At 38.7% G+C, this 19,736-nt stretch overlaps 1 protein-coding gene across 1 annotated transcript in view; it reads right to left on the bottom strand.

The window, feature by feature from the left end:
• The window catches only part of LOC131033842 (mitochondrial thiamine diphosphate carrier 2), a 119,281-nt gene that overhangs the window by 75,380 nt on the left and 24,165 nt on the right, over nucleotides 1-19,736 (bottom strand). The window contains exon 2 of the mRNA XM_057965134.2: nucleotides 17,084-17,200. Coding sequence (XP_057821117.2) covers nucleotides 17,084-17,200 — 117 coding nt within the window. The remainder of the gene's footprint in view (nucleotides 1-17,083; nucleotides 17,201-19,736) is intronic.

Here is a 19,736-nt window from a genome sequence, read left to right as displayed (position 1 = left end):
ATCTGATATCACTATCATCATCATGACACTCATTAGCTAGATTTTCCACTTGGACAAGAGGCAAGTCTCTTTGTGTTTTTCTTGTTTGGTTACTTTGTTGCTTAATTGTTTGCATGCATGTTTTCAACCCGCACCATATTCCATCATGGTTGTCATGGTCCATTATATCATGATGCTTCTTGACATTGTGTTTGTTGGACCATTTTGGTATTTTTTGCATTCTTGCTTGCATTCATAAGTTAGTCCTTCATGCATATGAAATGACACCATCATGGTTCCTCATACCTTGGTGCATCCTATCATATGTTGTAGGAAATTTAAGTTACTTGACACATTGGAAAATCTCTTAAAGATCACTAGTATGTACATATCATAAAAACTAAAAACATTATGGCAAAACAAAACATTCACCAAATAAATCTTTCGCCCCTCCACTCCATTTTCCCTTACCAATTGCTTGCAATTTTGACCTCCTCTCGAGAGCTCACTCATGCTTTTCCAACCCACCTACCATCTCAGTATCCACTTTTTAAAAACACTTGGGGTGTCTTACCACCGGTGTCATCTTGCCATGGTATCCATATTTATTTTCTTTGAAACAGCATCACTTCCTTTTAATTGCAACAACATTTTGAAGAGGACCAAAACATAGAAACCTGAAATTCATCATTGCTCCTAATGACATTTTAATGTCATTTCTAACATCTCATCATCATCACCAAGCTAATCAAGTAATTTTGACAACATTACCATACAAATATGGTCCTAATTTGACGAATATCATGCTAAACAATTAAATAAATTACTTATTTAATTTACCAACTCCCTCCAACACTAGTTAACTAAATAATTTTATAAATTAATTAATTAATTTAATTTCCATCTCAAATTTTAAATAAATAAAATCTAAGTTTCATCTCACCATTCCAATTAAACAAAGAAATAAATTGCCATTGATAATGATTCCACCAAACAGGCTGGCAGGATAAACTGCGCTCTGATACTACTATAAGAATCTACCCTTGTTGAGCCCAATTTGTTTTTAAAATCTTCACCAGAGTCAATTTGTCAAATAGTTTTCCATGAATGCCATCTTTAGTGCATTATGTCAATCATTTGGCATGCATATGGTGATTAAAGTTTTCCTGCTGTAGTTTAATGATTTATACAAAGTTCTCATGTAACATTTCAAACAATATTTGGCATTCATACATTGAATAGGAATAACTAAGCATCAGAATACAATGATGTCGTTCAAGTAAAGACTACTTCATATGACAGATTTTTATTGAAATTACAAGGAAGTTTTCAGCTTATTGCTCACAAGAACAGCAGTAATAGTTAATGTTCTTCAGACTTGATCACAGCATGTTATTTGTATCTTCAACTCTAAATAACTTATTGCCCAGCAGGGTGATCTTTTACACCACGAAGTAACTTCAACTTCACATCCAGTCCAGGTAATTTCTTGATCAGCTATAACAGAAATCAGCAACAACAGCGATACTGACCTCAGCAGAGTATGCATAATGAAAGGTTATTCGCCCAGCATAAAAGCTTATCACAACTATCTTGAAGTTGCTTCCAGTCTTCCCAAAAGAATCTTCAGAACAGAACAGCCGCTGATACCTCATTTCCCACTGAGTACTGAAGCTGTATATGCTCAGAAATCTGCCTGTATCACTTTGTTTTGGTGGTTGATTTTGGCTTAGAAAGATGCCACAACTCCTTGATTTGGCTAACTCCAAGTAATACACCTCTTGGAACCCCTTTAATCTTCTTAATGAGGCTTGACTCTTTGAAAGCATAGCAATAATGCATCTGAAATTACCCTTGTATCTTGTCTTTCCCTATGTTCCAAATACCACACCCTCATTTTCTTGTCTCCTTGCAAATTGACTATGATGCCAATATGTTATTTTGGAACTCGCCTTTTAATTCTGACTTATTTAACACTTCAACAATTTGACCCCAATCTTCTACGCACTTGGACATCTAGAACGGAGGAGCGATCAGCTTAGGAAAAATAATAACAACCAAAACCTCTATTTAAACTCACACTCCTTGGTCGCATAGTCTTAAGAATTCCTTTAAAATAATACCCACGAAAAAATCTTTAAAACCTTGGCACACATGAGCATTTGGGTCTTCAGCACATGAAAAGCCAGCACATTATGTAGAATAAATTGTCATTGATGTCAATAATGTTCACTAGATTACTATCATTGATGATCTCTTATCTAATACTATGTATTCTATCAAGCAAATCTTCAAGATGACAAGAGATCACTCTTATGGAAGAAATCACTTTCAGAATACCCAGTTCAGAATACAAGGATTTATAACAGAAAGAAGGACTCTCAGAATACACCTGTGAATACTCAGAATACGCCCATAAATCATAGATATAATAAATCTTTTCATCAGATTCAAGTTTGAGGTCGATGTCTTTCAGATTCAAGCATACTATGGTGGATACAAAGGCAACCAATGACAGATCACATTTATTGTTGCAGATTGCAAGAGATATTTCAGATCATAATTGAAATTTGATATGATCATCTATGGCAAATCGTATCTGAGACAGTCCATGTGTCATTGTTAATACATAGCAAATGCTAATATCTAGTCTACATAGTCATTGTTAATATGTATTAAATGATCATTTACTAATACGTAGTCATTGCTAATACGTGTTGAAGGTCACTGTTTTTATGAACTATTAATCCATAAAGATAACCGTTAGTTATGAACCGGTTGGTGAGTATAATTAATGGTAACATATTCATAAACTTAATCAATGACTGTTAGAAACAACCTTTCACTTATGGGTAAGGTAAAAAGATATAACTCTTCATGTAAAGATAAGGTATATATTCAGATTAAGAATAAGTTTTAACGTGTGGGAAGTGAGTGTAGCTGAAGATATAATTCTGAATGCAAAGAGAATACTGCTGTGCATGTGTTTAAGAACATCCATTATACACAAGACTGTTAAAAGCATAAATGCAGACTATCAGGTAACTGTAAGAAGATCTTCAGCAGACTTAAAGAGGAAGGATTCCAAAGGAGAATATACATATGTGACAGTACTGTTTTCAGAATTAAGGAGGATATGCAGTTAAATTTTGTTGCAGATTTTAGAAATCAGAATAATCAGGTTTTGACAGATCTGTAAATAACTCATAGCAGATTTATGACAGTCATCTAGCAGATCAGAGGAATTATTTATAACAGATTTATGTGTTGAGGTTGGTGGCTCATCTTGGTGAAGTTGGTGCTTCACTTGAAGGGGTTGGAGTATCTTGAAAGTTGGTGCTTCCTGTGGGTTGGTGCTCACAAATTAAGTAGGGAGTTGGTGCTCACAAATCTAGGGGTTGGTGCCTCTACAAATTGTATAAGAAATATTAGAATTCATTTGCCGTGGTTTTCTCCCATTTTGGGTTTCCACGTAAAACCTGTCCTTTGTGTTCTTATTTGCATGAGTTGTTGATTAAGGTTTATGAAGTATTGTTGTTATATGTATTAGTTTCTTAATATACTGATTCGCCACCACCATCACCCCCCCCCTCTCAGTATATTTGAGTAAAATTCACAAAATAATTAATATCCCACGTCTTCACAAGTATAGGCCTGGGAAAAGCCACAATTATCCTTCCATTCCCCTTTTTTGTCTTATTTGAACCTCCATGTCACCGTTGCCTTTTTTTGAAAACTTGTCTCTATGAATTTGTCTTTTGTGCTTGGGTCATCTTTGTGGCTTCCAGCAAATCAAGGAGTTCAATGATAACTTAATCACCAAGAAAGGATGGAAGCAATGAATTTAGAAGAATTTAATATGCTGGGCTCAAAACAATAAGATGGCCATGTATTATAAATGCAATGCTTGGTTTGCAATCAAATTATTAAATATTCTTAACCCTCCAGCCAGCACACAGATAGCTCAAAAAAATCTATCACAAATCTTAACTTGCAAAGATGGATAACTAAACAAATAACAAAACTTTGAATCCTACAAATCTCCTTTCGCACAGTCTGCAGCTTTGAATGAGCTACAGCGAACCAACCAGAGAGGATCACTCACCACCGTAGTCAATCTTCCTCAAGAGGGTTTGCATCCTCCAAAAGGCTAAAGCGAACCAAGTTTGATTTCCTAAAACCCCAAGGGTTCACCATAGAGAAAATCAATCATCTGCATAATTATATCCCCAAATGAGCTCTCAAACCCCTTTTATAACCTATTTTGAGAACTTTCCAGAAAACTTCATTTTAAAAACATTTTATTAAATTAAACTCCATTTTGGCTGCGAAAAAGAATTTAATATTAAACGATAATAATAAAATTAAAAAAAAACAAAAGAATAAAATATAAAAGAATATAACTAAATATACTTAAAATTTAATTAAGTTAACGAATGGTCAAAAGGCATGAAATGATAAGTTGTGACTCTCCCAAATATGAGGTATAAAAGGGAGATGAGAGCTCATTTGAAGGGGGGAATAATTTGGGAATCAGAGGTGCAGATCTGATTTAAATAGAAGTGCAGACTTGATTGCGAAAGGTTGTGTCCCTTTCAAAGGGCAGAAATAATTAAGAGTTGCACTCTTTCAAAGGGTGCTAATGGTGAAAGGGTTTGTCTCTTGCCAAAGGGCATACATGATGACGAGGTGTGATCTCTCCCTCAAACTGAGATATATAAAGGAAATAAATCAAAAGCAATTAGTGACATCACCATCAATCAGATCAGATCAGATCAGATCAGAACTGTTATTAAGTTACAGGAAGTAACATCCTTGTTGTTGGTGGTATACACGAGGATGCGCTTAATATGTATGTTTAATATATGAAGTCTGATAATGTTTTTATGCAGAATTTAATAGTAATATTAATATAGACTGCAATATGTATCACAGTCATACTTAATTTCATATATACTCATAATACCGTTAAAATGAGAGGACTAGTCATTACCGTAAGAACAACAGCAATTACAAGATTTGAATAACAAATTGGTTTGTTATGAAATGGCACGATTTGCATATGGTAAGAGATGCGATTTGGGAAAAGGCATAAGACATGTTCCTTTGAACACAACTAATCCCTTCAATTGGCAAGGTATAAGGTAGGGTTTGACATCATTCCAGCAAAGGGGGATTCGATGGAGCATATATGCTGATGATTCCAGTATCGATCATTGGAGCATTGATTGGAGTGCACAGCCTGGGTTGCTGTGGTTGAGAAAAGTGATGAAAGAAAGGCAGCAACCTTTCAAAGGAGTCGCTGCCTCTAAAGGACGTGATCATTGATGGTGATCTTACCACCATGATAGAAGAGGTAATCAAGGGAAATAAAGGAAGAAGTAATAAGACAAAAGCCTAATACCTGCTACAAATATACTCAGCAGTATATCCGAACTGGTATGAATTCCAAGAATTACATATAGCAAACTATATATGCATTACATGGTAATTTTTGCATGATAATATCTGTATATCCACAATATTTATACCTTGCATATTTATGACTGATGCTGATAACATTCTGCATATTTGGTTGGCAATATATTCATGTTTATGAATCTGATCTATGTCACTACTGAAACTATCTCTAGAGGGCACCCTACATGGATACATTGGGTAGGGGGAACTGCTGTATTAAGGCACCCTACATGGTTACATTGGGTAGGGGGAACTGTTAATCAAGACACCCTCCCAACTATTGCACTACCAAAATTCATGACTTTTACTGTCTTAATATTACAAGAATCCCTCTTTATGTTATACATAGCTAATTCTATATGTATAGTCGCTTATATGATCATTTCTTAATGTAATTTGTAGTATCTTCTGACTTTGTTTCTGCAGGTTGTAACCACAGTAGAGGCTAAGGTACTCTCTCTTAACCCCTACACTAAGAACTGAGATCCATAACTTGGATATTTTAAGGCATTTCCGTTAGAGGACATTACAGTTCACCATAGAGAAAATCAATCATCTGCATAATTATATCCTTAAATGAGCTCTCAAACCCCTTTTATAACCTATTTTAAGAATTTTCCAGAAAACTTCATTTTAAAAACAATTTATTAAAATTAAACTCCATTTTGGCTCTGAAAAAGACCTTTTTATTAAAATAAATAAAGTTTGACATGCAAGGTCCTTGTTTTATGCGCCCATGATTTAAACTCTTTGCCTAGTTCCGAGGAGCCATTACACTAAGGTGCTCGTAAAATATTTTAATATAATTTAAGCATCCTTAGTAAAATTAATTTAAATAAACCATTAATGCACCAAATTTGCAAAAATTGTCTGGGCACATTGGAATCGAAATTTAACTACGCTGGAGAGATCTCGACTTCAAGCGACTTGCTAAAACTAGACAGCCTCTCCAAGATTCTTGGAGAATGCACCAAAAGCCGGAAATCACCCCGGAAAGTGGCATAAGCGTCCTCCAAAATCCTAGACTATTTGAGCTCACTCGTGACGTCAAATAACTCATCTAACAAAACAGACACCCACCAAGAAAGTCAAAGCCAACTACAGTGCAAGAGAACCCTAAAATGGGGACATTACATTTCTCTTTTGGGGAGCTGGTTCTTTAATTGCGAATCATTTTTATCATCTTTCTAATGATGGATCACGACCTGTGAATTAAAATGTTGATGCAAAAAATGCCACACAATTTTCCTCCAAAAATGTTTACAAATTTACTACATGGATTGTGGAAATATCATGTCTTCACACATTAAACTTGAGAAATCCCACTGTCTCACCTAGAAAGGCATGTTTAGATCATTGCATGTGAGAACCCCATTTCAGATTCATTTAGATTGAAATATATCATGTTTTTGCCTCAAGTAGATTTATTTATCTCCAAACCCACAACTTATTGCTTGAATTCACTATTCAATATTGAGCATTACTTGCATGGTAATTGTTGATTTTAAGGTAGTGCTCGTTAACCACAGGCAAACATCAGATAAGTTGCCTTCCCAACCATAGACGATAAGCTCTTATCGTCACCCCCGAGCACGCTACATAAATTTCTCACCATCAATTGATCTACTTGTACATGAATTCGATCTACCTGATTATGATTGAACTTGTTATCTGATCTCAGTTCCATAGAGGGAAGACCACGTCCATATATATCCGTCGAAAGGAGATATCCAAGAGTCGGCTCTCATCAAGGAGGCACAACCTTCATGAAGCATCACATGCCTTCAAATGAGGGGTGGCGGACTTTAACCAAAAGTCGGCCCCTTTGAAACAAATCCGATAAGTCAAACTCGATAATGTATGTTTAATCATTAAACCTGATAATGCATATGTGACTTAATAAAGATATTAAAGGATTAATATAAGTTGATAGATTCATCAAATGTGTAAGGCCAATAGGCCATTCACACATTTGACCTTGCTGAGTCGGCCTGTGGGATTTCTACCGACGCTATATCATCAACACTCCCTCCTAGCTAGGGAGGAATCCTTCTTAATCTCTACAAGTCACATCACCTCATCGATGACTAGCATAATGACTACACTCATGTGAATGAAAGAAGCTTATCACCTCATCATGATAGCATATCAACTCATCGTGATGTTTCACCACAATGGCTATTCCCAGAGGGTGAATACACACAAATGCTAAGCCATGGAGTCTCTCACATGACATCCACCATACCTACTCGCAGAGGGTGGAACAAGGGCTGGAACCTCAAACTTCTCTCACACAGAAGAATGCACAACAAGGGCTGATACCTCAAACTTCTCTCACAAAGAAGAATGCACAACAAGGGTTGATACCTCAAACTTCTCTCACAGAGAAGAATGCATAACAAGGGCTGAAACCTCAAACTTCTCTCACAGAGAAGAATGCATCTCTACCATGCCTACTCACAGAGGGTAGATCCACCATACCTACTCGCAGAGGGTGGAACGAGGGCTATGTTGTGACCTTTTTCACACATCGCCCCATTGCAAATGGGGACCCTCTCTTTTCTTGCTTTCTAGGGTTTTGTTAGTGTCTTATGGCCTTCGCATCAATTTTACAAAGCCTTGCCCAGTTTTGAGCAGTTCAGAGCCTGACAATTGAAAGTTAGTTTTTGCAAATCATGTGATTCCAGAGTACAAACGCCACCAGGGTGCTTAGAAAGGCCGGAGGATGAAGATCGCAATTGATTTGGACGAATTTGGACAACTTTCTATTTTTAGAAAGTTTGCTTTTTGCTTTTTCCTATTTTTTAGGAAGTTTCGTTTTTGGCATTTTTAGCCCGATCCCTGGTATGGCTATTTTTATAAAAGTTTTCCCTATTTTTATAGGGATGCCTGCTTTTTGCTTTTTCGGGATGGGAATCTAGGGTTTGCACTAGCACCACTGACCAGCTTCGACCGGGACCCAAAATCTCCAAGTTTTGACCTAAAAAGTCAGTTCCCTACATTTTAGGGGTTGTATCGCTTCAAAGGGTTTGCCTGAGTATGGATTTCAAATTTCAAGTCAATCTGGTTAAATTTGGTTAGATTATGAAATTTTGAAATTTTCTAAATTTTCTCTAAGTCTAGCTAATGGAAGGTGTTGAGTGTTATGGCAGGTGTTCATCAAAGTCCACCATGTTGGGGAAGAGGATCAAGTACCGCCATGAAGCTATGCCTGAAAGTTTGCCATGCCATGAAGGAGCATCAAAACTCCGCCGTGTCTTGGAGAAGCCATGAAGAGGGGTTCTCAAACTCCGCCATACCTTGGAGAAGCCTTGGGAGTGGTCTTAAAACTCCGCCCCATGTTGATGGCCCACACTCAAAAGTCCGCCCTATCCTAGCCAGGTGATGGCGACCTCTAGGAAGTCCGCCCATGAAGTTGGAGACTCAAAAGTCCACCATGTGGGAGTGCTTCAAAACTCTGCCCTATATAGGATCCTCCATAGAACTCTGCCCTATGACTTGGGGTCATATCAATAAACTCCGCCCAAGGCCTTCAAATGTTGAAGAGGTGTCATAGAAGTCCGCCATAGAGGTGTCAAAAGTCTGCCATATGCCTTAGTTGAAACTTCACCTTGGTTAAGTCATCACCAAAGTCCGCCCAAAGTAGAGTCTTCTAGAAAGTCCGCCATGAAGAGGTAGAGCCTAAAGTACCGCCATGTAGAGGTTGGCCAAAAGTCCACCATAGGTTAAGAAGACTAAGAAGAGGGAGCCCAAAACTTCGCCCTCCTTGGTGCCACCTCCAAAGTCCGCCCTAGAAAAGATCTTCAAAACTCCGCTCTAGGCCATGTGAAGGCCTTCTCAAACTCCGCCATGCCTTGGAGAGGTAAGGAAAGTCCACCCAAGTTTGACGAATATGAGGGTGAGTCTTCAAAAGTCCGCCTAAACATGAAAGTCAAACAAAATCAACGAAAATGCAAGTGATGTCATGAAAATCCTTCAAGATTTCGAACTTAAATCCAAAATAGAAAGTTTTCAAAAGGAGAATATTGGAGGATTGATAAGGATTTCGAACTTAAAACCAAAATGGAAAGTTTTTTTAAAGGGAATATTGAGGATTACTGAAGATTTCGAACTAAGTTCTAATTTAGAATCTTTTGAAGACATTCTTTTTACAAGCCTAGTTTGAGTTAACCAACTGAAAACAAAATAGAAACTTGCATTATTGAAAGATTTTCGAATTTGTAAACATGACAACACTTTCCTAAAGAATGAAGTTAAAATTGGAAACATGAGTTGGAAGATTTTAAGGGTTTCTAATTGAGGATTTAACTTTATTTACAAATACTTCATTGTAAACTTCATTTCTACACCAAGAAGTTCGAAAATATTAAGGAGAGCATAGTAAAATACTTTCAGTTTGGAGTTCATCTGGAGAAAGTTTTGGATATTGCTGGAAGTTGGATAAACTTTTTGACAAAAGTTTCACAGATTTGTGAGTGAAGCCAGCAAGTATAAGGGAGAGTTATCGAATCTCTCCTGAATTTTTGAGTATTTTTGACAAATTGCCAGCCTTACTTCCGTTTAATCGAAGGTGAAATTAAATTCATGATGCAGATTTATGTATTTTCTGAGTTTTTTCCAGAGTTTGAGAAATGATTTTTAGTGAATTTGTTTGAACTTCTAAGGAAGGAAAATCATTTTTTTGGCTAAGTATAAGAAATTTTCGAAGTTATAACACTTGGTGTTGATTTAAGATCACAACCATCTTTGAAGATTGAAGGGTTTTAAGATGAAATTTCAGTTTTTATGGCTAAGTATGAGAATAAAGTGAAATTTTCCAACACTTAGACATTTCACAGCCCCATTATTTTCTTCAAGTTGCGAATTAATTTCTAGCTTAAAGTTTCATTGTTTGCTTGCAAATCCTAGGCAGGATGAAATTTCCAGTGGATAAAGATGCTCCTCCGGAGTCAAGGATGACTTCAAAATGGAAAAATGTTAGCGACACCTACCTCAGACACATCAATCTGAGGGAGTTTAAGAAGCGAATGTTTGGTATGGACAACCTTGTGCCTACCACCATTGCACAAAAGAAGATGAAGGGTGGCATAGTACACGCTCCTAGTTTTCTTCCCACCATGCAATGCACTGAGTTAGTGGTTGAATGTGCTAAACATTACAACCCCACCAGTAAGGACATTGTGGCACCCGATGGAAGAGTGCTGGCGAACATCAATGATGAGGCCATCAGAGAGGCCTTTAGGATCCCAGAGTATCACAACACGGTGTATATGACGAAAGACGAAGCTGACGGCATGTATCAAGACCACTTGGGGGAATATGATGCCATAGTCAACCATTCCTGGCTGGACAAGCCAAGGAAGGGCACCTCCAAACTTCAAAGGAAGAGCCTGGTGAGGGCGTACTTCAAGGAGGACATTGGGGACATGATCGTTCTACTCAACAGAATAATGGGAAATCCCCAGGGTGCCCCATTTGAACCCTGGATGTATTATTTCATTAATGAAATAATGAATGGAGTAAAAATGATAAACTGGGCCAGGATGATTAGCGACAACCTAGACAGCCAGCTGAGGAACCTAGAGGCGAATAGGACTTTCTTCATGAGTTCTTACCTATTTTATTCCTTGGCCAGGACCTACATATACAAAGGTCTCACTTGCAGAGGAGAAATAGGGAACAAGGAGAACCAGTTTCCAGTGTATGATTGCTATCCCCAGCTCCACATGGAAGAGAAATTCCATTTCAAAAGAGTGAATGATACCTTCCTCATGCACATCACTCGGACATTGCAAGGTGGATTGCACCAGAGGCTCTCTCAGGAGTCTATGGACTTCATCAGTCGATTCGGGTATTGGTATATCCAATATCCAAAGTTCACTTGCCTTAGAATTCAAGGATTCTCAGGGCCTCCCTACAAGCTTCCAGCTTACCCTACCAACTGAGTTGCGTTGCTCGAAGTTGTAAGGCAATTGGAAGAGTATACAGTAATTTAGAGGGAAAAACAGAAGAAGGCAAGGACTTCATCTCTTACAATTGGTAATGGGCTGGAAACATGTCCATCAGCACAAGCTGCTGCGATAGCTGAGAAGGAGCTAGCCTAGTATCCCTTTTATCAGTACAAAGCGAGAAGGAATTTTGATCTGTTCCACAAGATAAAGAAGGTCGAAGGGACAACGTATGAGCACAGGGCTGATCTAGAAGATTATTGGGCTAACGCAGCCGATAGCTTCAAGATCGGGAAGAGATTCTGGTCGAGAATTCCTTTGAACATGGTGAGGGCAACAGAGGTATTCACAGTTGCCGATCAAGTAGACGATAGCCTAGAGCTTCAGCAGCCAGGTTTTGAAAAGATGAAAAATGAACCACTAGTTTTAATAGATTGGACAGAGGAAGAGAAATCAGATTTAGCAGACCTCATGAGGACGGTGGTTGAGTATTCGAGGTGGTGGACATCTGAAAGGACAAGGCAATTAAAAGCCAAAGGTGTGACCTTGACCTACGAATTGATGGGAGTAGATGATTCTTCATCCGCCAATCCTTGTATCTCTGCAGGTAATGCTCGGAATCCAAAAAGTGTTGGGTCTCGGAAGAGGAAGGAGTTGGCTGGAAGCTCTGTAAAGGTCATAGGGAAAAGGATTGGAGGTGAAAGAAGGGAGTCAAATGAAGGCCAGTCCATCTTAAGTGCCGCTTCTATTGTGCCCGATCAGAATGCAGCTAGGGATGAAGAGATGAATATGTGCATGGTTAACGATGAAGCGAGAGTGCCTTCTCCTTCGGTTGAGGAAGTAATGAAGGAAGTTGTCCAAAGTCCGGACAGAGAGCAAACGGAAGCACCTACAGTCTTCTTGGATGGCATACCTACAAACCCGGGAGGGACAGATGATGGATTTGACTAGATCACCATGGAGCAGTCAACTATCCCGAATTGGCCAAGGGAAAGAATAAAGGCCAAGGTTCCCAAGGAGACCTGTTCTGAAGGAATTACAGCAACATTCCTGGAGAAGGTAAATGAGTGAGCTGTAGCTAAACCGTCTAAGCCCGCCAGAAAGTTTTCGTTAATCCAGAGAGACAGTGCAGGATACAGGACAGTCCAGATAGCGTTGCCTAAGGAAGGAAAAACTAGGGATAACCTCGCTGCAAATGATTACAAGATCACCACCATAGAGCTGGGTAAGCCCACCCAAGAACAAGAGGTCCAGTATTTCGATGACTCTTGTAAGGCTCTGAAGGCAAGTTTAGCTCAGGAGAAAGAGAAAAGAAAGAAGGTTGAAGAAGAAAACCAGCAATGGAGAAAGTATGTTCTCCATCTCACCAGGCCACTTAACCATGAGATCCCGGTTACCCCTCCACAGCCTATTCAGCAGGAATCGATGAAGGATTATGAGGATATGAAGGGTACTTTCACATAGGCCAAGGAGTGGATTTCAGATGCCTCAACATGTGCAGATATACTGGTAGAGAATTTAGTGTCAGCACATGAGTCGGCCTCTTCACTTGTTAGCCGTATCCAGGATCTAGCCACCAATTGGGATGACGCAGAGGAAATTCAAGATGAAATACTTCCTCATTTGAAGGTTATCTGAGGCTTGTCGAGAAGAAGCCTAGTGGATGCAAGTATCATACAGGCTGGAGATAGGTACGACTTCAGCACATGGTATTACACCTTGGTTACCCGGATTGAAGTTTTGAAGAAATCCGAGACCAAGTGCTTTGAGATAGAAGAGAGTGTCAGGGAGATTTTGAGCAAAGTATTTCGTGTAGCATCCGAGATTTAAAAGAAAGGGAGTATAAGGGAGAAGCACTTACAGGCAGAGAACCTGAGAGCTAGGATTCAATCAAGTTTCTTCAAGGATTCAGGGATGATTGACAAGGGCGATCTTTCAAAGATTGCAAACTTTCTCTTCATCGATGAAAACTTTCTTGCCCAGGCAGTTGATTGGGAAGGCATCCTCGCCACATGTACCGATGATGTGGACATCATCGACTTCCAGATTGGCACTTTGCCAAGTGTCACCATGGAGGAGGTCAATCTTATTGTGTCCAAGTACATCGAATCTACGAAGGAGGAAAGTAGGCTCTCACCCCAGTGAGATTAGCAGCTGTGCCATGTGTCACTTTCTTATTCACTCGAACTAATGGTGTTTTGGGAAACCCTGATGAGGGTTTAGTGCTTTCAATCTTGGCCCTTGATCACTGTTCGGTCTCGGTTGTTAGTTTATTTTGAAAAACTATATAAGGCTACCTCCTCCCATTTGGAGAGTGTGAGGTTTTTGATGTATTGTTGCTTAAGGTCATTTCCAGATAATATATTGCATGTGCGCTTGCTTTGTAATCTCTATTGTTTGAATGATTTGCATGGTTTCAATTACCTCAACACTTAGTTAAAATTAATCTAGATTTGCTTTCATTGTTGTTAATTTGAATGAAGGATTTGATAAGTGTCAGTCAATGGTGTATCTCCGCTCATACTTTTGGTGAATGGATGATTTCCATTTCACCGTGCAAAGTTAGCCTGAGCTCATCCTCTGTGCACCCCAACATCTTAATCATAAGCACAATCCATTGAAGATTGCACCGGCTTTGTGTAGTTGTCCCTAGTGTGGCGAAGCAAGGTTTGGTTTCTTGAGGGCACCCAATTGATACTGTCTCTGGAGTTCGTAGGATTAGATTAGCCTTCTTGAACCCTACCTCTTTTCTCCTTTTTGAAAGTCTAAATTCCCAGAAAATCAAAAAAAAAAGAGCCTAAAATTGCTAAATCCATCTAAGTCCAGCAGTTCAAGACAATTGTTAAATGTAAGTCCCCCTTGAGATTTTCAGCATACACTACCCAAGAAGCTATTCCACTAAAGTCGCTTATTCGCACATATAGACCTTGGAATCAGTAGTGATTTTTCAGGAGAGGATAGAATACCTTCGGGTATCCTATTCTAATGTTTGGTAGATGATAAAACAGACACCAACAGGCTGGAACCTCAAACTTCTCTCACAGAGAAGAATGCACAACAAGGGCTGATACCTCAAACTTCTCTCACAGAGAAGAATGCATAACAAGGGCTGAAACTTCAAACTTCTCTCACAAAGAAGAATGCATCTCCACCATGCCTACTTGCAGAGGGTGGATCCACCATACCTACTTGCAGAGGGTGGAACGAGGGTTGGAACCTCAAACTTCTCTCACAGAGAAGAATGCACAACAAGGGTTGATACCTCAAACTTCTCTCACAGAGAAGAATGCATAACAAGGGCTGAAACCTCAAACTTCTCTCACAAAGAAGAATGCATCTCCAGCATGCCCACTCGCAGAGGGTGGATCCACCATACCTACTTGCAGAGGGTGGAACGAGGGCTTTCACCTCAAACTTCTCCCAGAGAAGAATGCATTAACAAGGGATTGCACCTCGAACTTCTCACAAAAAAAGAACTCATTAACAAGGGATTGCACCTCGAACTTCTCTCTATCAAAGAAGAACTCATTAACAAGGGCTTTCACCTCAAATTTCTCCATCACAGAGAAAAATGCATTAACCAAATCTTCATGATGACGTGGCTCCCTCTAAAGCTGAAATGTCAGGTTCCCTCTGAAGCTGAAATGATGGGCTCCCTCTGAAGCTAAAAAACAAGCTCCCTCTGAAGCAAATATCAACCTTCTAATCTCTTCATCAAAGGTTACTTCTGACGATATGTCAAACTCCCTCTGAATGTTGGTTCTTCCTCTGCGAAGAAATGCAAGCAATCTTCCTACCTTGAATAGAGATTCGTCAGTGCCTGAACCTTGGGTAGAGGGACCGCCAATGAAAAGCATAATTATGGCAGCAGTGCTAGGCACACAAGCCCCAACCAGCCCCACGGCCATGCTGAGAGCAATGCCAGTGCAACATGCAGCTCTTGCATCCGTCTGCACCGCCCATGGATCCTTCTGCAACTCTTCCAAAACCAAATTCAAAGTGAATTCACACTGAGAAGTTGGCAACAAGAATCGGACGATGCTCTGAGCAGAGAGGCCATCCTTGGTGTTGATTACATCGTCAGCAAACTTGCAAATAGCATCAAGCATTCTATCAATCTGCTGCCACAAATTAGGATTGGGAGCAATACTAGACTTACTGAGCCAATAATGCCCAACCATGCAGCCCTCATCCGGATTGGCAATCGAACCAACCTCAAGCTCTTCCAACACCTTCAAAGTGCTTTAAAACTTGGGTTCCATCACCTCCACGAATTCATCCGTAAACCCGATTTGGCTGACATCAATATACAATCCGAGCTCCTTGTGCTGATAAAGCCAATCCAAGTACCGATTCCACAGGGTTGCGGGCTCCGTCTCTAGCCCTTTCTTCTTCTTCAAAGAATTTGTATCGAGCACAGAAACCTCTCCAACCATAGCAGCCCGAGTTCAAGTCACAAGCCGGCATCTTTCAACGCTGACAATGTCGAGCTTTGAAATCTTGGGCGAAATCCTGTGACTGGCTAGCAGGCAACTTTTTGCACAGGTTGATGTCTACGTTCCCCCATAGAACTTCCAACGAAAAGAATTTTGGGCTATCATACTTGTGCTCGAGGCCTAGGGAGACTCGATCCCCTAATTGCCACCTGATTTGTTTAGATGCCTGACCGACGCCACTGTGAAGGGCGGAGGTCAACGAGTGTAATCACTGCATTATCCTCTGTAGTCACCTTTCGATCTGGAAGAGATCATAAATCTGCAATTGTTTCTGATTGAATTTCCCTTGAGAGCACAGGGTCTACCTTCAAGCGGTTAGGCTCTATAGAAGGAACCTGGCTCTAATACCATGTTGATTTTAAGGTAGTGCTCGTTAACCATAGGCAAACATCAGATATGTTGCCTTCCCAACCATAGACGATAAGCTCTTATCATCACCCCCGAGCATGCTACATAAATTTCTCACCATCAATTGATATGCTTGTACACGAATTCGATCTACCTGATTATGATCAACCTTGCTGTCTGATCTCAGTTACATAGAGGGAAGACCACATCCATATATATCTGTCGAAAGGAGATATCCAAGAGTCGGCTCTCATCAAAGAGGCACGACCTTCATGAGGCATCGCATTCCTTCAAATGAGGGGTGGCAGACTTTAACCAAAAGTCGGCCCCTTTGAAACAAATCCGATAAGTCAAACTCGATAATGTATGTTTAATCATTAAACCTGATAATGCATATGTGACTTAATAAAGATATTAAAGGATTAATATAAGTTGATAGATTCATCAAATGTGTAAGGCCAATAGGCCATTCACACATTTGATCTTGCTGAGTCGGCCTGTAGGATTTCTACCAATGCTATATCATCAACAGTAATATCCAAGAACTAAATTTCTTACTAATTACTAATATGAGTAAATATATGATAAACATCTTCAACTGTTTGAAACCTTAATATAGGAAAGCTATACAGAATAATTACCTTTAAACAACTCACACTATAATATTTTCCAAAATATTAAAAGAAAAAAAACACGCCAGGACAACCTAAACATTCAAGATTGAAAGTTCTAAGCAGATTAGCTAAGTTCCAACATCATGAGGGATTCTAGATGTTTTTTATATGATGCAAAAATTGAAGGAAGTAGAGGGAGGAAGTATATATGTGCAAATTTTGAGAAATCAATCCTTACCAGCATCCCCTCCTCTCTTAAAATGTCTCTTGTAGCTTGTAAAATACTGGTATACTTGGAGATTCCATAAGCACCCCTGTCTGATAAAAGACGAGCAGCTGTTGGCTCAAGTTGAACCTGTCAAATTCATCAAACATCCCACATTTCATCATTCTTATATAAATTTGTAACACCTTTGCATTATTCAAATTGAAATAACTAATATTGTAGCTGTGATTCTGTACTTGCATTAAAACGTTGACAATTGCAATGATGTTTGATGTCAAGTTTTTTGACATTGACACTTACTTATTTTGCAGGTCAGGGACTGATATCATTTATAAAATTAAATATTTAGAATAATATTTTATCTAAAGTTTCTGAAAATTTGGGGAACAACTTTTACAGTTCGTCACAGTCCCATAAAGAACTTCAATATTTAGAAACACACAACAATACTTTAGTCCAAGTTCTGTTCAGTTTGAAATTAATACTTTAATCAAATTCATAAACCAACAATTATTTTCCGACTCCAAGAATAACATTAATATTTTAGGTCGATCACGTCAGATTGAAAATCAACTTTTATTACAGGCTGTGGGCTTAATATATAATAAACAGTCAGTATATTATTTTCAGTATTATTTTCAGCCAAACTTCCCTCAGATTAAATTTGATTTTTATAATAGGTCACAATTACTTGAATTGAAAATTCAAAAATCACATCAATATTTTAGGTCATGTTTCCATCAGGTTTCAAATCACCTTTTACTCTATGAACAGCAAGTCTTTATGTTCATAGTTCAAAAATCAAAATTATATGCTAGGTCAAGAATCCAAAAGATTGACTTGGGATTTTAATGTATAGACTGCAGTCCAATATTTATATTAAAAATTCTGAAATAAATTATTGCAAGGTAAATTTATGTTCATTTAAAATTTGACTTCTAAACTAAGTTGTAATCTGACATTGTGCTCAAAACTCAAATCTTAGAACAACAGTTTAATCAAAGCTCCATCACATTTAAATTTCATTTTAATTGTAAGTCTCAGTCCAAAATTTATGCTTAAAATTCAAAATTCCCAATATTTTGTCTGAAACTCACAATAATGTTTTATTATTAGTTTAGACAGAAATGCAGACCAAAATTTGCGTCAAATAACTTAAATCATGGCAATATTTTGCAAGTTTTCAGTACATAGGAACTTGACTATTACTGCAGGCCATAGTCCATTATTTATGTTCAAAATTGATGCAGGAACCTTTGGGCCCACTGGAAATCCTACATCATCCAAAATCATAATTGTTCTGATTTTCACTTTGTTATATTTTTTGGCATGTGTTTTCAAGCTTTTTTTTGTATCTTGCTTGTTGGTTGTTATCGACAGTTTGCTGCACAAAATGATAGGAAAGGGGACAACCTTCACTAGTTTTCTGCTTTGAATCCTCCTATTGGTTTATCAATTCTTGCTAGGGCCCACTAGCACTTACCTTAACCTTTTGTGGCTGGGCACAGTACTGAGGGAATTATTCTTGGAGTTGTAGATTTTGTGTACCTTGCCACACCCCTCTATGACATTAAAAACTCCCTGCTGGGTCATGCTAGGCCTCCTTTTTTTGTGACCTTTAATTCTATGTTGGGCAGATTCTCTGCTGAGAGACCCTTGCAGATTCAGTTCCTGAGTGCTTATTCCTATTGGAGCCTGCCAATAGTCTTCGTAGGCATTTAAACATTTAATCCTTGATGAGCAGTCACCATGGGTCTCACATACGTGAGTACCACCTAAATATTATTTGAAATTAAACTTGTGTGTTCCTCTATAGATGGGTGTTGGGCCCACATGTCTATGCTGGCAATGCAACGATGGATCATGGAAAATATTCCCATGCTGTTTCTGAGGGAGCCTATAACAAGCTGTTATAAAAATTTCAATTTCTGATCCAACATAGTTGAACATCAAAGCTTCGTTATCGAGTTATGATACAAATTGTTGAGAACTTGAGATACAAATCTTACACTATTACAATATGGAAATCTGAAATTTGTATGAGAATCTGAAACCAAGTGTTCTTAATCCTAGAATTACTATTAAGAGATTTAACGGATTTAAATCAGCAAACACCATTATTGCATCACATAACACAAGGTTTGCAAGGAGAAACCCTCAAGAAAAAAAACATCCACTATGAAGAGAGGCCAAGTATATATTATCTTCAAAACAAGATTACAAGCAACACACTTCCTTTAATACTGCTCTGCCACCAATCTAGCAACACCTGTGTACCTTTGAACAATCTCAACACATCCAACTCTATCTCGATCCTACAACCTGTTTATTCCATTCCTCTCTTTTTATCTAGATTTTCACCACTATCCAAGTCACAATTTAAAGAGCTAACGCTAAAGATGGCATTCAAAATGCCTCTTCCCATTTCCAACCTTTGGATTGCCTCGTGAAAAGTGAAAGGTCATCAAAACTTCATCCCAAAAGTCTTTGCCCTCACGGTCCCAAGCATTCAACTTGGGGAATGTCATAAGACACATTATAGGACGTCCAAAAGGTCTTTGTCCTTAATCTCTGAAGTACGCAATGTGGGGAATTCCAAAAGACACAAATCCAGAACTCAAGAGTCCTGCACTCTTTCCCAAGTGTTCCACTTGTAGGTGGAATT

This window comes from Cryptomeria japonica, chromosome 9, assembly GCF_030272615.1.
Source record: "Cryptomeria japonica chromosome 9, Sugi_1.0, whole genome shotgun sequence".
NCBI lineage: Eukaryota > Viridiplantae > Streptophyta > Pinopsida > Cupressales > Cupressaceae > Cryptomeria > Cryptomeria japonica.
This window is presented reverse-complemented; position numbering and strand designations above follow the sequence as displayed.